The sequence below is a fragment of the Athalia rosae genome, chromosome 2 (genome assembly GCF_917208135.1).
Source record: "Athalia rosae chromosome 2, iyAthRosa1.1, whole genome shotgun sequence".
Taxonomy (NCBI): domain Eukaryota; kingdom Metazoa; phylum Arthropoda; class Insecta; order Hymenoptera; family Athaliidae; genus Athalia; species Athalia rosae.
This window is the reverse complement of record NC_064027.1, coordinates 2,504,794-2,532,479: the sequence shown is the minus strand read 5'-3', so window position 1 is coordinate 2,532,479 and position 27,686 is coordinate 2,504,794. Positions and strand designations below refer to the sequence as shown.

Genomic DNA, 27,686 nt, shown 5'->3' with positions numbered 1-27,686 from the left:
GCGTGGCGTAGGTAGGTATGTGTATATGTGTGACGTAACGTGTAAGTCAACGCTCGGCAGGGGTACGATGACGACGAGGAGTAACGAATCCGGAAGGGGTTCTATTAATTGAAAACGTTGCTAATATATGTGCGAGATTAGATGGTTGAACGTCGCCAACGTCACGAGGGTTTTAGTGCCGGTAATACCTACCTTCGGATTACAACCGTACACGATATGGATAACCCACTCGACTCGAAAATTGTCGTGCTTTTTTCCCATCGACGGACGCATTATCGCTAGAATATTAAATAAATCTTGCACGAAATTTCCAGAATTTATCGCTCGAGCTTTCCGAATTGGGGAGGAGGGGAATTTTCGTCGTGAGAAAATTTTAGCGATTCTATTTTTTTTTTATTTTTTTCTTTTTTTTTTTGTTGCGATCAACTTTTGGGATGCTTAAATTCGTTTTATGAGCGGTCGTGGCTCGGTTTTGGGAAAACTATTATTTCGCAAGCGGAACTTAATTCACGGTACCATATACCTACCGCAATTTCTGGAGGCGACGAGGAGTCTGGCCAACACAGCTTTTCTTGCTATTTTCATTTTTCAACAATTTTTTTTTTTTATCTAAGATATGACCGCTACTTCCTTTCCGTCCGAAATCTCGTTACATTTCTCATTCCTCCATCTGGATTTTTCTCCGGGTTTTCGGATCGTTGACACCGACGTCGAAAATTCCTGCGTACGGGTTATTAATCGTACGCCGTTTCGATGGCCCGTCGCATAAGTAGTATATATACATATATAGATCGACATCTATAATAACATCACGCCATCGTTTTATGCAAAACACTTCCATGTGTAGAGGTACGCGTGTAGCGCACTCTCCATATACGTGTGCAGGTGGTACGCGGTATGATAATAACGGGGATGGGAGGGGGGGGCCCGGATCACAATCACGTGTCCAGCGACGCCCATCACTCGCATTACTTTGCCATTTATCATACTTTGTTAAGAAAAATGGTGAACAACCACGTCAAACGATAATTATGAACTATGTATAAAAAGGGAGCCGTAAGTTGAGCTACGGCCGAGCCGCGCGCTCCAGATATCTACGTCCAGATACTGTACGCCCGGAGAATAATACAATAATTTCCCATGATAAAAACAAACTAATGAAAATCAGAACTGGACGCCGCTGTTTCGAAGTGAATTTTAATCGAATACGGCGATTTTTTGGAAAATCAAAAACTCTAGCCCAAGTTTGAAAATATCGGTTCAAAGGAAAGAAAAAGAAAAAAAAAAAAAAACAGAACGGATCCGTGGGAAAAAGGAGGTGCGATAAACATGTTGGCTCGATGGTGAAAGTGGTACGGGTTGTAGCCTATATAATTCCGGTGATTCGCTAAAAAATGTATTTCCTGAGAACATTGGGTCGTTGCGAGGGCGGCGAACGGCACACCAGGGTAATACTTGTACACCCTTGTTCTTGGGTGTATAAGGTATAGGTGTGTGCGCGTGTATACATGTATATTACATCAGCTGAGAGAAGCATCGAGCGGAGGTAGAGCAAAAGAAATTCGAAAGTTAATGCCCACAGATTGGCGAAAATACGGGCAAAACTCGTGCATTATGCAACCGCCCCCTGTTTACCCCTCTCCCCCTCGCACCGCGCGACCCACTGTTACCCCCTTTCACGGATATACCTTGTACTTCATCAAGGTCCGTAACTCCGCGGAGTAGTAGTTGTTCCGAGTGGTTTATATATGCATGTATATATGTATATATATATATTTTGCGCCGCTGGCATCCCTGGACCGATCAAGGGTGCAATTTGCCACGACCTCGGGGTTCCACTTCCGCTAGAAAAACATTTTTCAACGAAAGAGAGAGAGAGAGGCAGAGAGAGAAAAACTAGACGATAAAAAGAAAAGGAAAAAATCGAAACTCCGAACGTACGATGTTCTCCATTCTTTGCCGCATTAAACCCGCTGCAGCTGCCGCTTCTGCACCTGCATGGCATAGCGAAATTAGAATCCTGTTGGAGCTGCAGTGGGAAGAGTCGTCGTCGTCGGAGGAGGAGGAGGAGGAGGAGGAGGAGGAGGTCCCGATCGGTTTGAATCTTGATCTCCACCACGCAGGAGCTCTGCAAAACTGCGATCACCGAGACGAGGGAGACCTCAGGGAGAAGGGGAGCGAGAAAAATAACGGAAGGGAGAGAAAAGGATAGAGAAAAAGTGAGTGGAAAGTGGAAAGATAGCGAATGGGGATTCCCTCTGCGGGGGTTCTTTCGGTGAGGAGGAGGAAACCGGGCAGGGAAAGCCCGTCTACTAGAGTGCGAGATTAGCCACCGCGGAGGGACATTTTATGTGTCTAGCAACGCGACTCGGGCATGTTTCACCCCATGGATTACATCGCCGGCTACGGAAGATGGCTTGATGCGGATAGCGGGAGGTAAGGGAGCAGCCCAGCTCTTTCGGACCATTTGAAAACGCGCTGGTAGAGAAATTCCAGCGCTCCACTGCAGCTTCAATACCCGCCGCTATAACGCTATGGGGGATGATGTCATGCGATGTCGTGTGCAATGTCTTGGCTTTCCGTAGATAAGAATATCAGAAAATCCTTATGAGCTTATTCCGCGCCATTTTACTACTATTACTGTCGCGATTATTATCATTATTATTACCGTTACCGTTACATTCCTCTTATTATCAACATTATCGCCGTTATTTTTACGATTACATCCTCTCGTCGCTCGCGACAACCGACGCGATTGCGAGTGGCCTCGAGAAAAATGAGTCGTCTTTAAATTTGAACGAGAGCTAACCAACCACTTTCGTTTTTCGCAAAGATTCGAAGCCTCCGAATCTTTTTGCGAATCTCTTTTAAAACCTTCGACTCGACCCCGCTTTTCATTTTCCATTACCGATTACGACGAGACCTCCGTTCGTTTTTTTTTTTTCTCGTTCCACCCGGTAGATCCCGCGCAGCGACCCTCGTTCGCCATTTTTCTCAACGGGAGTCTGAGCTCGAGAGTTTCGGGTCGTGTTGCGAGTGAGATTTTCACTCATTCCCCCCCCCCCGGTTGTCTGCATGGGTGCAACAACAACGTGGCTGATCCTCTCGCCGTATATATGACAGGCGGATGTACGTACGTACGTACTTGTACGTATAGGTATACCGTCGTGCGGCAGAATTTTGGGGGCGGTTGATGCGCTCGCTCTGCCGTCGACTCCGCTCACTTGAGCCTGACACTCACCCTCTCGGTTGACAAGAACTACGCGCATTTCGTGACTCGCCGCGTATCTTCAGACGCCCCTTTTTCTTCTTTTCTTTCTTTACCGCTCTCGACCTCCCTCGCGAATAATCTACATCGCGATCACAGCGAATAAATGGGATGAATAAATGGGTAAATAATATCGTATAGGTAAAGAAAAAAATAACGCAACGAAAAGGATCTTTTGGATCACTTTCGACGTCCGAACATTTTTCAAGCCTCGATTTCAAGAGCAGTAGCTAGTAGTTCTCCGGTATTTTTCTAATAGCGGCGGATTTTCTTATTCTGTGTTGCCCGAGTTATGCGCCGGATGCTAAGGGGAGTATTTGGCAGCTTCTTGCACATCCTGTCGGAGCGGTTAAAAACCTAGGAATGGAATAGGGGGTCAGAAGAAGCGAAACGACCTGTAGGTTATGACAGGGCGTAGGTCGTATTTCGGGCAAATAGAAACGGCCGCAAGTAAACTAATTTATCCTCCGAGGGTTAGGTATATATATATATATATTATATACGAGATATAGGTACAATACGCCAAGCTGAATTCCGGCGGGCGAATGGGGAGAATTAAGGGAAGTGGGGGGAGGGGCAGGGGGGAATACCTATAGCGTGGCTTACATAGCGTTGGATATATGCAAATGGCCTTCTCCGAACACGAATGGGCAAGAAATAAAACGGGTGGTTTTTATTCGAGCAAGTGCGCAATTTTCAGCCGGACGAAGAAATATTTGAACTCGTTTTCCATTTTCACGAAAAATTCTTCTGCCCGCATTTTTTCGGCTAATGTATATACATGTATATATACATATATATATTACCGATACACGTAGATCCGCATACCTCTATCGCTGTATATAGCCAGCTATTTTCTGACTCTACATGACGATATACACATTATACCGAAACCTACCGCGAAAAACGGGACGTCTGCCAAATCTATACGATAGAATATTTTTACTGCAATTTCATTCAGTGGGTACCACTCGGACGAAAATATATGAGCGAATACATATTCCTCCCCCGTCGCCCCCCTCCCCCCCCCCCCCCCCAAAAAAAAAAAGAAATAAATCTATTTCATACTTTTATAGCTTCACGTGCAGCTTATTCGGAAATAATACGATCATCTTGTACTAGAATGAGATTAGTTCATAGCTATATACCAGGTCAACAGCCCATGCATCAATCAGAGCTAATAGGTCAACTATAAGCCGAGACCATATTTCTTTGTTTTTCCTGTTTTGATTATTTGAGAAAAAAAATGTGTACGTAAAAAAGAATCCGATCGAGCGGCGAAAATCGGTAACAGCAATTACGTGGGTATACGAGAACGTATGCTCCTAGATTGTACGCCTATACAGACGTATATACGGCCGAGAGCGAATGTATATATAGGGTAACACGATTTTGCAACGACGTACGTACACACACAGAGTTCTGGTACGCGTTTTCGATTCTGTTTGTACGGGGAGCTGTTTTCCCGGATCGGAAAACGATAAAAGTTTCGACGAAATAAAATTTGAATCACTCTCCAGTTTAGCGTTACCGAAGTGCAGCGTCCCTCGCGGAGTATCTGCACGGTGCAGTATAGCGGGGGTGGGGGTGGGGGAGGTAAATGACGATTGAATTGAATAAATTTTATGGAGTGATGTTAACTAAATGTTGATGGAATCTGGACTCCGCCCGTTTTAGATTTTCCGCCAGTTTTTAACCGCGGCTCGTACGTACAGCGGACCGAGAATACCTCTCTCGTACGAGTCTTGCGTTTGTACGAGACTCTCGTATCGCGATTCGAGAAAATGTACATAGATAAATATAAGGGCTGTTGCGCGTATACCGCGGAAATATCTACAAACAACGTGCGATTGATTCTCCCCATTTCGCGAGGATTTTTCAGACCGACCGGACTGCAATGTCGTATCCGATATATATACAACGTAAGTATAAATATGATCTGCATACGAAATGTTCACGTGCGCACCGCGATATTTCATACATCGCGCCCCCCCTGTTTTCATCTCTTTGAAGTGAAAAAAAAAATACGACAATTGATGAACCCGAACGAAATTTTATCAGCTTAAAATTCACACGTACGTATAAAGATTTTCGAAGAAATCAGAATTTTACGAAGCAAAAAAATCTTTGAGGGGAAAACTTCTCAATAAAAACAAAATGGAGGAAAGGGAAATCGATCGATCGTTTGGTTAATGTTTCGATCGCGTCGCAAACCGTGAGCTCATTTATTTATTCATTAGAACAAAGAGCGGAGAAATAAAGGAGGGAAGGATACGGAAAGGCGGGAGGATCGAATTTGGTAGTCGGTCGGCGTCGGATCGCGGGGTACTTGGATTACTTTTGCTCCCGCATAGTCGTAGCTAAGGGTTCCGGTAAGCACGGGGAATCGACTTGACTCCGAGTTGTTAACCAAAGTAGTAATTTCCAAGTCGTAGTCCGAGGTCTTCCGTTTCTGCCTGCCGCCCGCCCATCCCAAGTCCGGGTAAAGTTCAACCGTTAAGCGGATCCTCGGCCCTGTAATAAGAATGAAACGAATAGACGGCGCGTTCCGGAGATAGCCGTGGAATTCGGTAACCATAAGAGATTCCTGGCCTAACTCTGATTATTGTACCCTGTGAAAAAAAGAATGATCAAAATTGATCGGAAAATATATTATGGAAAAGGATAAGGGAAAGGAAACCCGCCCCCCTCCCCCCGTGTAACGCAGTAGGAATTGTTATCGCAACCGCGGCCGTATACCTTGTCATGTACGAAATAAAATATTTACCTATCGACGCTGATTCATTTGATTATTTTTAAACGACTTTCTATACGCGATACGTGAATCGGAGGGTATTTTTGTGAGGCCGTTTCACTCAATTATTATTATTATTATCTTTTTTCTTTTTTTTTTCTTTTTTATTCGACTGGTGGAAAATTTCAGCTATACGAAACTGGAGAAGCGCCTCGTCTATTCACGGATCCTGCAGGACTCTTTATACGCGCGGTATCTAGATTCGTACAAGGCCGAACTGCAAGGTGCATTTCAAGATTAAAAGTAGTGAAAAATTTGCGATGCAGAAGGAGATCGCGGGGTTGCATTTCCCAAAAAAAAATTAGATGAAAAAGTCCCGGCCTCGATCTTTCCTTATCTTTTTGAAATCCTACATTTCGCCGATGCAAAGGAGAGGAAGAAGAATATTCCGCTCGAAAAATTGCGAAAATATCAAGACTGCACCCGATCTTCAATTTTCCAAATTTTCTAGACTTTTTTGTCATCGAATGCCTTCGGGTCGAGGTGTATGAATTTGCCCGATGATTAGAATTCATTAACACGGGAGTACGGTAAAATTTTTTTTCTTCTCTCCCCTTCAGTTGTTTAATAGAGTTGAAAAACTGAAAGAGTCGGGAGTGACGTATCCGTCCATCTATCTGTCGACCCGACGTCGTAAAATATATAACGGCTTTTTTCCGAAGCCATCCAGGTGAGCTAGACGGGCTTTCCGTGCACTTTGCGGTATTGAGTCGACAACGCGAATGCAACAGCCAGCACTCCTCCAGGTAAACCTACGTACGTACAGTACAGTACGTACCGTCGTAAATACGACGGTACGTGTGTACGAAAAGCATCGTTAGGCATCACGTGCTACCAGCCAAGACTCCCATAATAATCATTATCGTCGTATTATATATATAATGTAATACACGCCATATATTTTGCAACTGTACGGGTGTACCGCGAGCGCGCGCGACTCACACCTTTGGACAGCAATTGTGCAGAAATTACCTCAGGTTACCCGCTCCGCATCGTTTGTTATCTACGGATATGTACACGTTTGTATATTACGCAGAATATATATATACAGAGGTATCCACATTAACTCGCACCGAGCATACACAATATTACATGTGATCATCCACGCTTGAGTGCATAAAACTACACGTAGGTATCTACGAGTACATCACCGATGGTAACGGGTGGCCCAAAAAAAAAAAAAAGCTAATCTCTAAAGATATTACGACGAGAGAACGCGTTGTCCTCGCGCTATCCTTCTTGGAAATCGTAAGATTTCCGAAACCGAAACGAAAATTGAATTCCTCCGGTGTTCACTTCCCCCAGAAGCAAGATGGCCGGGACTCGTCGTCTCTTCTGCTTTGAATCCGTATTTTTTTTTTTTTTGTTTTTTGTTTTTTTTTCTTCTCGTTTCTTCCCACCCTGTATAGGCAGAGAGTGCACTCGTACCGAGTCGTCAAGGTGCGGTACTTCAGCCTTTGTTCAATGATGTAAGTACGAAGGTGTGAAGGCGAACTGGAGCCGGTGCAATAAAAGTACAGCGTCGTATAGTCGGAATAGTTTTCTAGTCGGCTTGGCTTTTTCTACGCAATCAACGGCGAGCCTAGTTCCATAAATGGGAATAATCGCCGTTTCTACTTTTGCATATGGAAAAAAAAATTACACCCCCTTCCGTACGTGCTACTCTCGGCTTTTTTACGTCGAATGTTATGTGCGGCGACAACGCGTAAAACTGAAGGAGTAAGAAACGACTTTGAAAGAAGAGGGGAAAAAGAAAAAAAAAAAAAAAAAAAAGAAGAAACGCACGTGAATTATAAATTCCAGAAAATGTAGGAGAGTCCTCTCCGCAAGAGATTCTCCAACGCGCGAGGGACTTATGATACATCCCTTCAAGTTTATCCTGAAAAAGTAGAAGGGAGTAGAGGAAAAGAGAATCTTTCTTATCGCGAAAAGTGTTTGTACTCGTGTAATGCAAAATATATATATATATTACAAACATTTTTATATAGGTGTATTTCACGCGCACCGTATTCCGCATACGCATTCTCCGTGGGTTCGTTTTCACCTGCATTTCGCGCAGACGGATACACATCCGCAGCGTACGTGTAAACAGAAGACTTACGAAGCCAATAAATAAATAGCGCATCGCGCGGCTTCGCTTTTCCACCAGCTTTTCCACCGGCTTCGCCCTCTTTTATGCATTTATATATACATGTATATATCCTCACTCCGCTCCGCTTCTCCTAACAAACTATCCAACTTTCGCGCCATATTTTCCCGCGCATTTTCCCCCTCTCGCGTTTTCTCATCTTCGGATACACGTCGGATGTACGTACGTACACGTGTATATTTATAATAAATTTCCCTACCTTCGACGGGCAAATAGCTAGCTGCTGCATTCATGCGGCAAACTCGGTTATATTCTTGCTCCGGCCACGGCAACAGTCGTCGATGGCGATTCCGCGGCGAATATCGAACGGGTACACCGTACCGCGGGTACACCGTGTATACGTATACATTTATACACTTCGGCCCGTTGGACCTTTGCGCAAAAGTTCTGTCTACCGAATATGCAAATATACGCGAACCGGGCGGCCCGCCGCGTCGCTTTGGGTGCTGTTACGGAGGATATTGCGGAGGAGAAAAATACCCGGAAACACCATCGCGTTGTTTCATATTTTTCCATCCTACGGGTCCCTCCCCATCAACCGTATGGGCGAATCGCGTTTCTTTTTCTCCAACGGAAGTAACCCGCGGACTCCTGGGGAAATGACGTTTCGTCGCAAACACCTTCGCTCCGCGATATTCGAAAATTATCGAGAGCTCCTCACGGTAGCCGCGGAACTTCTCGAACGTTTTTAATAAACTCCATCCATCCGCGCGTGGCGAAACTCGGTGAATAAAATCCACCTGGATTTCGTTTCGCGCGAACGTCCCGTACGAAGTAGTTCATGCACAAACATGTGATTTTATACGCGGATAGGTTTTCATATTTATGGGACTATTTAATGGCTGCGAGGGCGTCGCCTACGCGTAGGCTGAAAATTTCGAAAATAGCCCGCCAGACCGGTTGCCATCCGCCTCTAGTTTCGGAGAGATTTAGGGGAAATCCGAGCAGAAGTGAATTTTTCGAAAACCGGAGAACCGACGAAGAATATCGGGGGGCGGTACGTCCGCATCAATTTCGGGGGCGACAGCTCGGAATTTCTCGGCGACGCAACTCTCTCGTCGACGACGCCCACGTCACGCAGCCGTGATATTTTCTTCGAATGAAATTTTCCGAATCTCAACCCTTCGGTTAAAAAAGAAATTTCGAAATTCGAAGCACGGAAATCGACGAATTTCGAACTCTCCTCGATTTCAATGCATCGAACGGATGAGACTCTGAGACCGGGCTTTGGGATTTTCGACTTTTTGAAACCTTTTCCATCGCCCTTCGGAAGCCTAAAAGCGCAAGCACAACAAGACGCGTCTAGGACATAGATTTCGGTCGAGAACATAATGCAGCCTACGGGCCCGCAGAGCGTAAATCACTTGTTTTTTCAAAGTTTTTGGTGACCCACAGCGAGCTTAAAAGCTCGGTATTCACAGACGTCTTACGTTGGCGTAGCTCGGCTTCGTTTTTCTTCTCATCATACACGTATTTCAACCAGGGCAGCTACTGCGGCAGTTATTTATCGTTCGAAAACTGCGTGGACGGGCGTCTGCGTCGGTCGCGCGAGTTTCCGTATTTCCGTACGGTGTGTAATAACGGGCGGCGTGTCGCGTCAGTTAGTCTAAATTATTGAGGTCTCGTGGAATGGGGTGAAGCGAGCGCGGGACTACCGAGTCTTCTTACTTTTCCATCGTCCCTTACCACTACTACTCTGCTCTGCTCTGCTCTGCTCTGCTCTTCACCTCACCTCAGAGATACGTAAAACAGGAACTTATCTCTAAACTTTTGCGGACTTTCCGCGCCACACGTGCTCGCTCGCGGTATCCCCTGTAGACGCGAAAAGGATCCGAACGGACCCACGACGGAGGACCAACTTATCCGAACACCACCGACTACTATCACCAGATGCTCTACCGCTACTACAAAGACCGAAAGATCCTTCCAGCTCTCTAATCCCGTTGGGATGCACCCGCCGTATTATCCATCTCATAATCTCAACGGTACACTGCCGGCTAAATTTATAGATATTTGTACGCTCCACTTTTTTTCACCCTTGTTTGTGATCTCATTTTATTTTTTTTCACTCTCTTTCGAACACCTTTTTTACACCGAGGCTATTTCCCGGTTTGTAAATTTATAATTTTTCGTTACTTTTTTTTCCAAGGTTTTCGTTTACGCAATGTAATGAATAGTTCCGGACTCTGCGAAACAATCAGCGAATTTTTTTTCTTGTTTTTTTGCTAATAACGGTATTCAGAAACGATTGGACAATATGTACATTTCATAGGAATGACAGAAGTTTTGGGCTTTTGCCTTCCACAAAATTTGACCGAGGGTCTTCTATAATCTGTGAATTTAGTTTAGAGAAGTTTACCTGGGTGGCTAACGCGTGGGCCACTGTACGATCAAATTTCCAAGCGTCTCGCGTCGACCCAGTCGGGGTGAACCCCTCGAAAAAGATTCATTTAATTCCGGAGCTTTGTGTAATACTGGCTTACGGAACTATCGACTTCAATTTTGAATATGGAGCCGCGGATCCGGGAAAATACCGTCGCGTTTCTCTCCCTCTCTCTCTCTTTTCACTTCTCCCTCTAACTCTCGCTTGAGCCGAAGCAGCTGCTTAGTTTTACCGAACGCTGTAGAGTAGAAATTTTTTTATTTCCCTGCAATCCCAGGGTTATTCCAAACCGCAGCTTTCCACGACGGTTCTGAAATTTTCGATTGAATTTTTTTTTCTTTTTCTTCGTTTTCTCTCTCTCATTTTTCACGAAAAACTAGAGGAGATCAATGACACGCTTGCGGTTTTTCGCATGACGAAACATTTCCGCGAGATAATCGCAGCGGGATTCGACGTATATTTTCTTCCCTAGGCTCCTCGCCGAGCTGAAATTTTTTTCCTCCCCTTTCCTTCTCCCTTTTTTCCTTGGCCTTTTGTTTTTCAGCGACCGGCCGAGGAGCCGGACCAATGGACGTTGGGGCGATCCGGTATATGAACCCCCGCCCCGTACACCGGTCGACTCTATATCACGCGATCCGGCAATCATAAGAGGTCGTCTATATAACGTGCGCTACGTTTTCTTATCGTTCTCGCAAAGTGAAATTATTTCACGTAAACCACCTAGCCGCTGATACGCGGTTGGAAGTTGGAACCCGTTGGGTAGGGAAAAAAAAATATTGGGCGGTGCAACGAGGTGTTCGCAGAAATGCATCGTACGCGGCGCGTAATTGTAGACCGAAAAAGAATTACGTTTTTACTGTCCTGAGAAGAAGGAAAAAACTTGAACAAAGTCACATCGAAATGTTATCAAAATCCTTGAAGAAGGGGAGTAAAAGTTTCGAAGGATTGAAAAAAAATTGACGAACAACCTGACCCTGAGTCCGTAGCGATGCGAATGCGTGAACACGAAACCCTATGGAGATCGGAGGGAAAAATATAGTCCCGGATCGGCGTATTCGGTTGCAGTCGGGGCTGGAAAAGTCGGGGGTCGACGGAGGGATACGAGGGAAACACGGAGGAAAATGGGGGGAAAACATTTTGCGCCTGTTTATCAATTTGCCAGATCTTAATCGGGCGTAAGTATTGTGATTAAGGGTGGTAAGCGCGGCGGAAAGGTTTGTTCGGTGTCGTGACGCGTACCCCGACGAAACTACCCTTTACCGCAGCATGCCGCATGTGTATAACTTCGCTCGCTTTTCATACACCGCCGAAGCACAATATAAAGGATCGGGGTTCGTGACAAGCAGCCTTAAACTAGGCGTGGCGATGTTATACGTACACCGCGGCCAACTCTTATTATAACTGCGACTCGTGCAACCTTTTATAATTACTATTAATAAAACTAACCACTTACCCTTAACAATCCTGCACTCTAGATCCCGTCAATTTTATTCCCATAATTAAGGATCTCGAAAAATTATCCCCTCCTTTTTTTCTTTTTCTTTCTTTCTTTCCGCGCCTGTGCACGTACACGAATCGCGCCAGCGAAAACAAAATTTTACAGGGAATGAGAAAAAAAAACGAATCTACTTTCAACAGATCGTACGTCGGGAGATCATTTTTTCGAAAAATGTTTCAGTCTTTTCAAAGTAGAAAATTTGCCTTCGCGCCGCTCTGATTAGACGCGACGTGATTTATTCATCGGTGTAACATGTATTTAGCGGAGTAGTCATTAAATCAAGGCAGCTTTTGAGGTGCGACTAAATGCGTAGCGGGAGTGTTACTCCTCGCTCCTTGAGCGGAATCTTATTAGCACCGATGTATCCGTACGTACGCGCGAGACCCAGTTTCTGATCCTTTGGCCCCCCCCGAGTACTCGACGGAGTTTCGAATCACTCCACTTTACGCGACACCCCGTCCCTAATTTTCACCAAACTCGCCCCATCCCCCCCCTCCGCAAACGTCTTACTCGATTCGCGAAAACAGGTATACTGTACACATATGTACTTACCTATAAATACCGTACGTCCTTATATACCGTACGTACACATAGTTGGCGTACATACGTACAAGTAACGTCTATACGTACAAGACACACGCGAGATGTGATGTAAACTACCCCCCTGCGAATGATGACGCTTGGATTAACGGCACCTATATACCGGCGGGTGAGTGGATAATTTTACTTCGGATTCGCGTCGTGTTCCAGACGTGTGCGAATCTATACGCTTTACACTCTTTTCGAGTGATCACGTTTCGAAAGTTTGTAGCCATCAGACCGAAAACACGCGTGCTTAGATAGACGACTTGGTGTAGATTTATAGCGATACGTGTATCTATCTAGTTTCTGTTTGTCCTGTAAACTTGAAATTCGACTTCGCGACTTTTGCGCGGTGCAGAACGACGACGAGAATCATACGTACGATATAAGGGTGGACCGAAATTTCAAATTGTTCTGCTGAATTTGATAAAACTTGAGTTGAACTTTGCCCTCTGTGAGTCTGCCTGGCAAATTTATTGCGAGACGTTGCGACGAGACGTTTGACTTGTTAGCCCACTAATAATGTATATACATGGATATTGCGAAACTCCGAAAATCAAAAGACGGGGCAAAAGTAAAAATAGGGATGGGGAAGTTCTCGATATTTTATAGATGAATCTCGCGGGGTAGGAAAAATGGGTCATTCGCGTGTGAAAAAATGAATAAACCGACGAAACTACGTTTTACAACTGTTGTAAAAACGGAAAGAAATTTGTTGAGGTGGATCTCGGAGATGAAATTGAATCGCAAGTTTGTTGAGGGAACTTGAGTTTTATCAGATTCAGCACCTTTCACCGAAGGATCTGCTCGAAAGTAAAATGTCGACGGGGTGAAAAAAAAAAAGGAAAAAAAGAAAAAAAAAAAAAAAGAAGAAGAAGACTCGCCGCCCGACCCGCGCCAAGAACCCGACGATACGTGCTCTCTTTGAATGCACATCATCCTAATTCCGAGAACCCGAAAACAACTTTTCACTTAAAGTTTGGTCACGGGGTTGGTCAGGGTAAAGTTTGATTGGATATTTGGTCTATTACAACCCTTTAGCTCCGAGTTTCCACCGCGTGATTACTTTGAGATAGCTTATAGTTGGTGGAAAAGTCGCGAATTCGAGCACCCGATATACCACTCGAGCTTCGGGATCTACTTCAGGGCGGATTTGCGGTTCTTTATTCTGCAGTGCTACGGGTCTATTAACCCCGTCGAAACAGCAATGGGGTGGTAAAGTAGCCGAATAAGTAACGTTCCTTTTCCGTTAATTTTTTTCTTGCTTTTTTTCCCCTCCTCCCGCACCACGGTGAGCTAGAGAGGCAAAAATACAGGACGCGTTTCGCTATACTTTCCGGGGGTCACCGCGTAGGTCCGTCGAGTTGAAATAACGCGTTAATCTCACTTTTGCGTGGCCCGTCTTACGTAACTCGAAACGTGTGTGTGCGCGTGTGCGTGTGTGTGTTTATGCGTGCTCACTCTCATTATAATGTACAGAGAGACGCACACGCGTCGACAAAGTCAACTTTTCCCGAGAACGTTCCTCCGTCTCCGATAAATAACCGTACAAACATCTACCGAGTTTTCAAACTTTTCGACTCCCTTAAATCCGACCGTCACGTCTGCTTGACCTGCCCAATTCTAATCGTGACCTGAAAAATTTCTCCCAAAGAGCGCGTCAAGGTTCCCTTGCCAACCCGAGATCTACCGGGTCATGAAAAGAGAATGAGAGCTCTCCAGTTTTTTTTTTTTTTTTTTTTTTCACATACCAAATCCAAAATCTTTTTACGCGCGTCTCTTTTCTTCCTCCAATTCGAAACCCTCCTTTTCGCGATGTAGGATCAGGATCGCAAATATCATTTGCAAAATTTATTCAAGAAATTTGGGAATCCGCGGTCGCGTTGAAAATACAGTTTTTTTTTCTTTTGAATATTTTTTCATCCTCCGCAATTTCACTCGGCAGTAATTTCCCTTCGGTTGAATATTTTTCGGGGGGTAATGAGTATCGTCGAGTTGCGATACGAATTTCCACGAGCGTGTTATTACAGTATTTCAAGTCCTCGTCCGTATCGTAACGTAACATTTCTTATATCTTGACCTGATAAATGAAGTTAAAGTAAACTCTGGCTATACGATTGTCTAAATTTTTCTTTCGTATGTATACATTAACCGTGAAAATTCACCGGGTTTTAAGCACGATTCGCGAATATAAAGGTAAGATTTTGTCATACTCCAGAGGGGCGCTCGGGGAGCTGAAAACTTTCAAAGAAGCGCCAGGGTGTACCCGCCTACACGCGAGTAGGATATAATAACATGGCCGCCATGGTTACTTGTACAGAGTTATACGAAACCTTTTGTATTTACGACCTCGCAGTAATTAAGGACCAAGACAAAGTTTAAACAGACGTTCCTCTTTCTGTTTCAGGTACGTACGTACGTTGTATATACATACGAGGCTATAATTGAAACGGTAGAGTGCGCCTTACGTGAGGTACGTAATGTCAAAGTACGACTGGCGAGATGACATGTAACTGCATACGTACATAACGAAATAATTACTCTATCCCGCTCGCCAGAATTTTAAACACCCCTTTCCACGTCCTTGGCTTAAATTTCTCATCATCCACGCGCAGATCGTGAAACGCAAAAATGTGTCATTAAAATAAGTGACGTTACACGAAAATTTTACAACCCCTCGAATGCGGAACACTTTGCAAGCGAAAGCGAACCCGTCAGAATTTTCATTAATTTCTCACCTCACATCTTTTGAAACAAATCGATTGATTCTTTTTGCTAGAAATCCGAGTAGTCGGGTGTGTGGTAGTTTTCGGGAAAAAGTCGTCAAGTTATTCGTCCGAATTTCGGAGTATATAATTTCGTTTACCGTTTATCTCGTATTGTATTCCGGTAATGAGTCGGTCTATAGTTTTAACGGGGAATCGAAACCGTGCGGTATAATTTCAATGAATTGGCACGTGCCGATGGAATCGTCGGAGCAAATCGCGGTTGATATCCGTTCGAAGGAGGACATTTGCCAGGCGTAATGCCAGATCATTCGGCAACGAGCAGCTCATTTGGTTATCAGAGCGTAGCAGCCCGTCTTGCGGATCCTACGGGATTCGAGAGCCTTAATATTCCCGAAGCAATTGCAGTTGTAGGAATAATATAAGCTGCTGCTGCTGCAGCTAGCTAGGTAGCTAGCTACTCCGCGATGAGGTATGTCGTCGTATATGCGACTAACCGTATCGAGAATCGATCGGAAGTTCTCGAATATTGGCTGAATTTTACGTCCCTTCCAGATAATAAAAGATACACACGTGCGGTACACACGCATTTATTACTCTTTCATTTCCCCGCTCGTTTATTTTCGGCCATTTATCGCCCGGCCGATGTACAAAATCTTACGGGAAATGCGGAGACACACTTCGAATTGAATTAGAAAATTGGATACTCGAAGAGGTAAAGAGAAGAGAGGAAAAAAAAAATAAGCGAGGAACGTAGGTGGTTGTATTTCGGGACAAAACGATCGTTCGCCCGATTGGCTTTCCCGAGTTGAGAAAAGATCCCGTGAAAGAAAAAAAATCTTACAAGTGTACGTGTGTCGGGGGCACAGCCGAGGAAATCAAAGAAATATAACGAGAATCGAACGAGAGTTTTTTTCCATCACCGACACCACGACGTCGTGCTCTTAGAAAAATCAAACCTCGTGGAATTACCGACTCGTTTATATCAACGATGGAACGGATTCCGCGCGATGACAACCTCCTCAAATTCGAGATGAGGGAAGGAGGAGAAAAAAAGAAAAAAAAAAGAAAAAAAAAAAAGAAACGTCCTTCGCCAAGTGAAATGAATTTTAGACTTTTAATCCACATCCGCGGTACTCGCGAGGTAGGAATATGCATTTCATCTCGTCATCGCCCCTTCATCATACCCCAGTTACCCTACTTTCACCCGGTTATCACATTTTCCGCACTCGGATTACGCTCCATGAAACAAGCCACACCCCGAGGCTGGAAAGACCGCGGTTTTCCATCGCGTCCGAGGGAAATGTCCCGTTTAGATGAGTTTGAAATTTATATAGAGAAAATTATTTCGTAGGTGAAAATGGTTGGGAAATCGAGAGTCCGTAGCAGGAATAAGGGAACACTTTAAAGATCGCCGGGCTATTTTTTTGGGTTCACTGCGGAGTTTCGAAGAAAGGCAATAAACTATTTTCATCGGAGTTGGGAGGCGGGGGCGGAGTTCGCGTGACCTGCAATGAATTTCAGGTTTGCTTTTCTTCGGCATCGTTTTTCTCTCCATACAGGTTCGAACGGTGCTGCTTTAGCTGCAGCGCCGCCGTACCGCACCCATTTGTTCGGATTAACGCTCACTCTCATTGTGCTCTCGTATACATATATACGGCTCGTGGAGAGGGTCATTTCTGAAAATAAAATTTCGACAATAACGAGGCAATAAAACTGTCGTTCCGCTTTTCATTTGGCCAACGCGTATACCGAACGGTCGAACCTTGTCGCTGTTGATTATTTACAGATTATAATAGGGCGATTTCGGTTCGCCGCGGGGTCGATCCTTGTTCACCGTCGGCGTACGCGCCCCGGGCTCATAATTATCACCGACAGCTTCTACGGTCTTTTTTTTTCTCAACCTTCGCCATTTTCATCAGACCTCCGAGACCGGTGGAATTCTGGTCTAGCGACTTTTACCTCGAAAAGAGACGGAGGATCCGAAGTGCTAGCGGCGTATTTGCACCGGCTAGTCGTGTGGATCCGCTAGCGATCGATCCGGTTTTTCTCGCTTCTTTCGGCTCTCCCGGTTTTTTCTAAATGATCATTTTTTGCCGGCAGGCCGTCCCACTTATTTTTTGCCCCCGACGTAAGCCGGTCCCTCTCCCCCCCTCTCGTGTAACAGGACATTGTTCCCCAGGGAAATAAGCATCAGAAAGATTGTAATCGTGTACACCTTCTTAATTTCAGTCACATCCGGTAAACGATGCCTAGTCATTAACGCCTTTTTTATTTCGTCTTTCAACTGACCCGCACAGACCGGATCAATCGAATAAAAACTAGATCGTCCCTCGACCCAGAGCGCCTTTCTCTCTGGTAAATTTCGACGAAAACGCTCATTTTATTTTCCCCCTCTAAATTCAACGTCACGTTGAAAATTGAAAATAGAATCGAAGGCTTCTTTTATTTTATTTGGTTTTTCCCGATTTGATGATTTTCCAGGATTTCCAGGCGAATTTCCAGTTTCGAGAGAGTTCGGAGTCGGGCTGCGCGGGGTTTTGTCCCTACGCCGCAGGAGGTTGTCTCGCACGGTTGATCGAGGATAGCTATCGGTGTCTGTGGCTAGGATGTGCGCCTAGCCCTTACGCCTCGTCCTAACCTAGGCCAACCCGATGATACCCTTCGGGTCAGCGAGCCGGGAAATATCTTGCGAACGTCGAGGTCGGCGTTGCCCACGGGCTCTTGCGGCGAGAAATTGTCAGCCGTGCAGTTTAATCGATATCTCTTCGAGACTAAATTACCCGCTGGCTTTTCCCGTGGCTTTATTTTTTCCACCCCCTTCTTCCCTCGATCGTAATTTTCTTTTCTCTCACGGTTTCGTTGTTTCGTTCTTTCTTTTTTTCGTCATACTCACTTTCTCGCTCACTCCGCGGAGCGCGGAGCTTTTTCCGAGAGGAGCCGCACCGCCCGCGCCGCTCTACGAAAGTAAGTCGTCGCACCGAGGTGAGAGAGAGACGACTCCGCGGCGAGGGGCGCGGGAGATAACGAAGGATTTGATCGGAATTAATAAAGATTGATGAAGCGTCGGAAAGGATTGCAAATGGGCTTTCCCCCTCCCACCCCCGAAATATTAGTCCGCGCGTACAGTGGCTGGATTACGGGGTCTCCCGTACCTCGCGCCCGTAATATCTCCTTTTCCGTACCCTTCCAACCGTTCGTTCGCCCGACGGTAAAACCGTGCGAAATCGTCCTCTTCCCTCCCACACGGAATCGCTCGGTAGTGGTAGGTGGGTGTAAACGCAATTTGATAACGCGGGAGTGACGGGTGATTGTGAAAAATTGTTAAAAATTACGAAAAATTGGTGAAAAATTATTCGTGGACCGAACGTGATTCGTCCAAACGGAATACGGGGAAGGGGGGAGGTTTGAGAATCTCGTTATACGATATTAATTTACCGAAGGGAGTCACATTTATTTTTAAAACGATATTTGGAACGAACAGCTTTTTATTATTTCACCCCGCTTTGTTGCGTATAATAGCTGAAAGGATACGTCGTACGCGCGTATTATTCTATATATATATATATATACGTATACGTATGTAACGATAAAAATCACCGAGAATATACGACGTTAATTGAAACGAAATGGAAGTGAATATAAATATCCCGTCTCAACGGGAGAAATGACGTCGAATTCCACTCCCCGGTTTTCACGGAGGAGTTTAACCGGATTCCTCCGGGTTCGTCCATCCCTGAAATCCGCGGTTTGTTCTCCGCCCCTCCTCGCAGTTTGTCTGAAAGACACGAGGGAAAAGAGGAGAAAGAGCGAGGATAACTTCTGATCCAAAGTTTGACCCCGTAAACCCAATGAAAAGGTTCCATCCGACGTCTTGAATTTCATACCAGCCATCCCGAACCCTCCACCCTTTGACTTTCGATTGTTTGTCACGATTTCGAATCAGACGGAAGAAAAATACCTGCTGAAAAAAAATTCGATTTCCACCTGCGAATTTAGGGTCAGACGTCCGTCCGCCGAATTACCAAATTGCAAACTTCGTAGAAATGAATTTTGGACGGAAAATTCGAGTCCAAATTTCACCCACATTTCATCAGAAGTCACGGAAATTCCGTTCGAAGGAGAAATCTGAATTTTCGGAGTGAAATAATTCAGAGGGCATCGCGTTTATGTACATCGGATGTAAAAGGATTGGCATCGGTAGGACCTTATCTATTATGGTTATAAATCCGAATACGCGGAAGTATAAGATCGGTATCCCACGTGGTTGTATCGATACGCGCACCGGGTTATCGGGGATACGCGATGTGATATGCACGGGTATATATAATACCTACATATCATACATGGGTGCTCTGATCCAGATTGATCGGTTTCGGACAGTTGGACGTAACGGTAGGAAATTGACCATTAAACCTATCAGCTGACCGAGCGATCCTGGCTGCGGATATTCCCGGATATCCTGTGAGATATCCACATCGATATCGCCCCCGAAACGAGTCCGATATATAAGCGGAGTTTCCCGCGGAATGGCGAGGGTGTCGCCCGAGCCGTATCTCCCTGCATCTCTTACGGGACGCCCTCGGCCCCCTTTCGGATCGTGGAAACAAGCCGTTTGAAATTCGCTTTGTAATTGGGGCCAACAGGCCAGCTGGCTACGGGGGGCGTCTGGCCTTATCACAATATTATAAATCCTTGGTTAATCTGAGCTTGATCCACGTCGATATCGGCCCTATCCCGGACAACCTCTACGCGTCCTTGCAGTCGCGCAAGGTTAACTCAGGCTTTCGGTTTCTCTCTCTTGACTCCCCGTCCCTCCCCGTTCCTCCCCGCGCCCCCCGGGTTTCCTGGAGGGAGTTTACAGCTCCCGTTGCAGCGGGAGGGAAGGGTCGCGGCGGGGGGTAGCGAACGATGGAAAGTTATGGGCTTTGGACGCCTTTCGGAGCAAAGACGGCGATAGATGATCGTGACCGAGGTCAGAGGTCAGTCGTGGAAACGATTAATTTCACCCTCTTCTCGCGGGTTAGGTGGACATGAACCTTCCGCGAACTCGGCTGTATCCCGAACTCGTACGATATTCGCTCGTGCGAGTCACCGCGGCGACGTTTAAGAATATTTTTTTCCACCTCCCCCCCCCCCCCGCCGCCCTCCTTTTTCACTCAGGGTCGAAACCCGCAACCCTCCCTCCCCGTTTCTCCTCCCCGTTTTCCTCCCCCTCGCCGCAATCATTCGCCGCGCACGTCCTTCCGGTTTTTCACATTTTCCTCCACGCTCGTTTTCCAAGACGTCTTTCCGCGCCACCCGGGTATTATTGAGTCGTATCCCCTCGCTCATATATACCGTTTTCCGAAGCGGAAAAAAAACTTCCCTCTTTTTTTTTTTTCTCGAGACAGGGCTTTCTTCTTCTTTTTCTCTCGCGTGTAGTTCGCTTTCTTAGTTTTCTTCCCGAGTATTTATACACTGTACTCGGCCGCTCCGGTCTCTTCTGAATTACGTTTTTTTCCCCCCCATTCCCCTATATTCTCCTCCCGTGTTCTTACATCTCTATTTTTTTGTTTTTTTTTCGTTTTTTTTTCTATCCAATAAGTAATACCTATACCTCTCATCTACACGGCTCACCTTCTCCGTGGGTGTTCTCTCGAAACTAAAACGAGCAGCTGCCGACTGAAAAACTTTTTCCTTCGCAGGGTTTCCTACGCCGAGTTATAGTGTAGTTAGGGAAGAACTGTTTTCCAATTTATCGCCATGGAAACCGTAACGGTATCTCTTACCGGGACTTCGGTTAATCAAAGGCCAGAAATTTGAAGAAAAAAAAAAAAGAAAAAAAAGGAAATCGACAAATATGTATAACGAATAAAACGAGTGTGGAAGACGAAGAGGAGGATAAAAAAAAAAAAAAGCGAAAGCTTGACGGACGCGTCCTGATTGCGCGCTGAATATTTGGGAAAAAATTATTAAAAATTATATATTCTTCCGTAGGATTCCCGGCGCACGATTTACATAACAATAAATACAAGATAATGATAATTTTGGGCGCTGCTAAAACTCGAATTCGATAAATTGAAAATTGAAATGACGCGATGTTCGTATGAATTCCAAACGGGTTAATAATTATTCCTTTTGTGTACGGAATATTATTTACCGTTGATTTATACGAGAGTGCAGTGCGTCGGTCGTTATTATATTATAGGTACGGCGTGAAATACGCAATATGTGTTGTCGTTTGATTTCATAGAATTTAAATAATTCTACCGAAATTTCGATATTTTGTCGGACCATGCCGACAATCTGATGACGTCGGAAGGCGATGATCTTCAGCACGGATTTACATCTCGCGATTATGACCAAAAATTCATTTTTCATCATCCCCACCGTGTTCAGTGTGTTTCATCGAAAGACTCGACAAACTGTATGTATATGCATAACCATTTCATAACGTGCCTCTCGGTGAATTACCGTTGCATAATCTGTACATCTGCGTCCGCACCGGGTTTTTGAATAGAGACAAGGAATTTTCTTATCAGAAATTGACTGGAAACGGAGAAACAATTCTCCGGTCAATCTTTGACAGGTGTCGGCCGTGCACGTTGCGAAAATATGGATAAAATCGCTCGTTTGTTTTTTCATTCTTCGCAAATCGTTGTTATTCCATAATCAAATAACTGATGTACACACGCCGTGAGATACGTGGCAAAAACTAAGTTCCCATTTTATATCGCACCGAAAGGCGCGTGCGCCGACGGGTCTAACGACGAATACGAAACAGGTTTTTTTACCTCGGACACACAAGAGTCGTTGTTAATACCGATACGATGTATTCCTATTTGCGTATCGTCTGTACGTGTGTATTTATATAATAATAAAACACTACGGAGACCGATATATAAAGACGCCTCGACGCAGCTGCAGTCAGTGTATTCCCCTGTATCGAAGTATAAAACGAACGTTTCAGGAAACCGCCGACCAGAAATCAGAATTTTGGTAAGCTTGAAAATTCCCCACCAGAAATGAACTCTGACTTTTGTTTTTTTTTTCACCCTGCAACCCTTCTCGATCGTCTCATAGATCGTCGATCATTCGCTAAGCAGCCATGAAACTCGCGTACGCTTTGGCGGTTCTTTCGGTGTTCCTCGCTGCGACGAACGCGCAATACAAACCGGCTCCTTGTCGCGAGGACGCTTGTTGGACCGTCAAGTGTATTCAATATACCAACGAGACTTGTCCCGATGGGGTTATCATACCGAATGGTGGCTACTGTGGATGCTGCAACGCTTGCAGGACTAAGATCCGTGAGTAGTAGAGTTTGTCCGGTTAGCTAGCGATTTTCCGATCGTCCGAATTGTCTGTTAATTTTTATTTTCTACTCTCCTCTTTCGATCGTTTCAAGCGCCTGGTGGGGATTGTTCGGAACTGATAACGTCCTCGAATGCTCCAACTTCGGCGTGCGCACCGGGAACCGAATGCAAAGAACACTGTCACAAAGGCTGGATTTGCCAATAGTGAGAGGAAAATTGTAAAAATTATCGAAAAAAGGTCGATTTCTTTTGAGACGCCGAAGACGCTCTGCCGGTCACGACGATGAGAGAAAAAAAAAAGAAATAAGCCTCGCGGTGTATTTCATCTTTACCGAGGTCTCGAAAGAAATTCAAGGTTTTTTACACACTTCGTGTTTTACAAACGATTAAACAAACGACGCTGAATTATTTTTAAGATTATTTCCACCTGTAACCCGCAACGACGAATTTTAATTACCACGAGTAAAGATAACTTGAACGTTCGAATTTTTATGTTTCGTCTTCGCTCGACTCCTCGTAAAATCGGGGCTTGTGTATATAAAAGCCTTTACTGAAAACAGCGGACAGTAGTCGTTCGACGTCCGAGCGAGAGGTTTTTTTGGAAAAAATCCATTTCATCGTGAGTATTTATGCACAAGTACGAATGTACGCACAATTGCCGCGATTTGTTCTCATTCGTTTCATCGTTTTTACCAAAACTTTGCAGATCGACCATGAAATTCGTGTACGCGTTAGTCGTTCTGACTCTGGTCATAACTGGCCGAGAGGCCATACAATGTTCTCCGGAATTATGTGGCACTTGCGCACCGTTGACCGAACAAGATTGCATAGATAAAGGTCAAGTTTTCGTTTTGAACGGCGGTTTCTGTGGCTGTTGCTCAATATGCGCCACGGTTGTTGGTTAGTAGCCCTAAAAGAGTACAAGACTGCTTTATTTTTTTCATCCTTTTTAATTCCAATCAACAAGTTGATGCATTTCACGTAAGTAAGATCGTTATTTTTTATCGTTATTAAGGAAGAGGAGAGATCTGCTACAGCGAAGAGCTGAGAGGATTCCCGCCCACATCTATTTGCGAAGAGGGAAGTTCTTGTCAAACGTCGTGCAACGGAACCTGGACCTGTCAAGAGAACGAAAATTCTCACGATCGCCACCTGTACGACCTCGTTGTCAGTCTGTTACTTCGCAATGAAACTGAGCCAAAGACTAAAGACGAATAGAAAATTTTGAACTCTACCGTAGAGTAGATCGAATTGTAGCACGAATAAATAGAGACACGAATAGCGGTCAAATGCAAAGGGTGTGTAGATTCTTCACTTCTTGCCTTTTCCAATTTTTTGACCCAAACTCTCCTGCAGCGTAATAACCCGAGTCAAAATTCGACTTTGCTTGTCACAGTTGATTTTCTCCGCAAGTTTTTTTTTTTAGAAATGAAATGAAAAGTGATACTTGTTATCACCAGAAGGAGGCCCCAAGAATATCGTTCTCTCCGATTTCAGATTTAGCTGTCAGTTGACTTCCAATCGACATATAAATTTTTCATTCAATTGATCAATTTCATTTATTCTACGTCACCCTAATTATTTTAGTCTAGTTTTGTGCTGCGTTATTTACCTCATACAACACAACCCAGTCATTATATTTGAATACCGCGACCTCAGGTGTCCATGGGATCGTCAATCCGACAGCTCAAGGTGGATTCCGAGGGGGTTGGTACGACACGTTAGCAACCGACAAATGTCTGTATTTTGAATTCGCGCTCGCGCAAAAAAATCGGGTGTGCGAATTCAGCGTGTCCGCTGTGCACGTGACACGCGTGTATTCACACAACACGTCGTAAGTAATACGTTTGTTCAGAAGAACTGTTATCTTTCGTTCCGTATTAAAGAAATAGATGAATCTTGATACACGCTACACTACAAATATGTGCACAAGTGTAAGATCCAAGTGGACATCATCATTCGAAATAGCATTCCCGCGGGTATATAAGTATCCACATTTCGCAGAAACATATTATTTAGTAGAAATCATATGTACCGAATGAATGTCAACCAAAGGACAACGTCTGCGTCAGAAAACCGGTAGTTTTTTTTATCAACTGAATTATTTCCTTATCGCGCGCATGTATTTACACGGCTAGAAGTCACTGTCGCATTTGAACCGGCGCAAACCTCTCACTTTGTTCCATCAACTCTGACCGCATCCAACGTTCCTCCCGACGCTGCGCTGAAATCGTCGTACCGAACCGTGAGTACAAGGGACTTGTTATTACAATCGCGTCGTTTCATATTTATTCTGGCCATTTTCACTGTTCGTTTTCATTTCCAAGACCGCGGAGATCAGCTATGAAATTTTTCTACGCGACAATTATTCTGACTTTGGCCGTGACTGGTCGGCAAGCCATAGTCTGCGGTCCTGACGCTTGCATCAGTATAACCTGTGAGGCCGTAACCGAAGAATACTGCGAAAGCAAAGGTCAAATCTACGTTCCCAACGGCGGTTACTGTGGCTGTTGCTCAATATGTAAAACCGTGATTGGTAAGTCACCCCAATATGCGCAAGACAGTCTTCTTTTTTTTTAAATTTATATCGATGAATTTTACCGATTCTCATTCGTTATTTTCCATCATCCAGCGGAAGGACAGCCCTGTCCGGCTCCTCTCCGAGGAGTACCGCCCACATGGGTTTGCGAAAGCGGAACTTCTTGTCAAACGTCATCCGATGGATACCGGACTTGTCAGTGCAACTCGGACAGCTATGAATAAAATTTTCGGTTAATCTGACCTGTAGTAAAACTGATACGTCCGAGTAAAAAATGTAGCAGTGAAAAAATTTGTTGAAAGCTATTTTCTTTTCTTTGAAAAACCTTTTTTTCAGGTATCTACTGTTCGTTCTCAAGCAACACGATGCTCGTAATTATTTGAAGACTTTATTATCTTAATTGTTACAGAAATTGCATAGTGAAGATAATTCGCGCATTCGTAGATTGGTTTATTTTATTACTTTTTTCATTCTTTTTTTACAACTTCGCGCTAGACGTATCTCCCAGGGACGGAGGCGTCCCGTCCGATAAATAAAATTGTTACCTCCCACTCCTCGCGTGTACGCGTTTTTATTCGTAACGTCGCGCGTAAAATATCCGATCCGTCAAATAATCATTTTTCACGACTTAAATAAATTTCAATGCTCGTTAGATCCGCGAGATCTTTCTCATTCAACCGAAAGCTGCAATATACGCGTATACGTAACGTGAAATGCGCCTTTTTTGTTGCGGGGCTCAGAAATCGATTTCCTTATACGACGCGATCACGACTACTAGCGATCGCGAACGCCGGCGGCAGACGATTTTATTTTGTTTTATTTTCTTTTCGGAATATTCCTTTTCTAAAAATAAACCCGTTCGTCGGTTGATTGCGCCTGCACGGTAGTATAGCGTGTGCCGCGCGTACAGCCCTATTCGATTCACCGCCGCCCCCTTCGAACCTTCGCCCCTCACCCTTTAAACCCGTCGTAAAAACGTAACTTCTTATCACGTGTCATCGTAAAGGGCGTAAATTTTTTACGCGTCTGTCACTTTGTTCATCGCCTCACGGAGACCAGATCATCCCGTACGATAACCGGGCTGCCGCTCCTGCACTTCTTCTTTTCTTTTTCATACGGCGCTCTTTCCCTAGTCTGCGAGGCTAGGCGCTCCTATTTTTCTCCCCGTCTCCCTTAAATATATCCTTCATTTTTAAAACCATCTGCGCTTTACGCCTCGTAAGAATTTCTTCTTTTTCTCAATTTCTTGCGGATTTTTAAATCACCTCCGACGGAGCTTTATAATGGTCTCCCAAAATTCGAGCTTACAGAAATTCTCTTCTTTTTCCACCTTTTTTTTAAATCAAATCTTAAAAAATTCCCGTTGCAGGAGTCGCGAAGAAACTCACATAATTTTCTATAGGTATGTAAGAAAAAAAAAAAAAATATTCTCGAATTCACATTATTGAAATTTATCGACGAACGCGTATTGTCGTACGTCGGCGTATATGATCCGCGGATGTTGGTGCGTGCAACGTGCAAATGTTTGTTTTTTTTTCTCTTTTTTTTTCCTTCTCCTCTTTTTTTAGAATTCTCCGCACCATTAGCAGAAGTTGTATGTAAAGCGAGGGAAGCTGTTCTTTAAAATGTGGGACAGGGTATGACAGCCGCTGCGGGAATAGTTGGAAACGTCAGTTCGGAGAGTTGAAGGTATATACGGCGATTAGCCGCAAACGAGAAATATGAATTATTTATCGCGAGGGTGCGACGCGGAATTTCGTGACTTTCCATTTCCGATAGTCCGGAAATATTTAACGCTCCTCTCAATATTTAAATTCCACAGTTCCTCCGACCGGCGAAATCCCGACTCAAAACTTTCCGCGTGGCTTTTCTCAAAACTCGACGACGGCTCGAGCAATTCAGCTAGAAAAAAAGTGTGACTCGGAGTCGGTTAACGATCGCAATTCAATTTCCACTCGCTCTCGCTCTTTATTTTCCATCTCGCGCTAAATCCGATTGTACCGTAGTTCGAGTCGAAGATTCGTAAAAACGACGCCATGTCGTTGATTTTCGAATTATATACTTGCAGCGGTGGAACAGTTGCGAAAAATTCATACCGTCCTAGCTTTTTTTCCAAGGTATTTCATTAAATTACCCCGTATCATCACCGCGTTAATTAAATGACACGGTCAGCCCACCGTGTGCGGGGATATCGTCCTCATCCCTCATCGGGAAAAACCAAATCAGGTATAGACGCGTATATCGGAGCGTGTAAAACCACCTGGCATGCATATATATATAATTTTTTTTCTAAACCTGCTTCGCGCCACGACGGTACTCGTGTATATACATCGATCGAATAAAACACGCGCAATTTAACTGAAAAATTTCTACGCGGACCGAAAACTCCCTTAACTTGACAGATAAACTGGGTGAACGTAGTTTGTTTTCGTGACCTCAAATTCGTCCTTGC

The 27,686-nt window shown here is 44.7% G+C and overlaps 3 protein-coding genes across 5 annotated transcripts in view; all 3 read left to right on the top strand.

Annotated features, from left to right (window-relative positions):
• LOC105691699 (hemicentin-1) overlaps positions 1-27,686 on the top strand; it is a 182,544-nt gene that overhangs the window by 37,132 nt on the left and 117,726 nt on the right. The gene's annotated exons all lie outside the window — the stretch shown is intronic.
• On the top strand, positions 22,219-23,181 carry LOC105691659. Of its 2 annotated transcripts, none has more exons than XM_012410292.3 (3): positions 22,219-22,381; positions 22,466-22,689; positions 22,788-23,181. In XM_012410292.3, the coding sequence occupies exons 2-3, from the start codon at positions 22,491-22,493 to the stop codon at positions 22,898-22,900; spliced, it is 312 nt and encodes a 103-aa protein (XP_012265715.2). In that variant the 5' UTR covers positions 22,219-22,381; positions 22,466-22,490; the 3' UTR covers positions 22,901-23,181. The 2 variants fall into 2 exon arrangements, with proteins under 2 accessions (XP_012265715.2, XP_048506419.1); XM_048650462.1 differs by having other exon boundaries at positions 22,253-22,385.
• LOC105691660 lies at positions 24,706-25,517 on the top strand. The gene is made up of 3 exons (XM_012410294.3): positions 24,706-24,940; positions 25,023-25,231; positions 25,328-25,517. The coding sequence occupies exons 2-3, from the start codon at positions 25,039-25,041 to the stop codon at positions 25,456-25,458; spliced, it is 324 nt and encodes a 107-aa protein (XP_012265717.2). The 5' UTR covers positions 24,706-24,940; positions 25,023-25,038; the 3' UTR covers positions 25,459-25,517.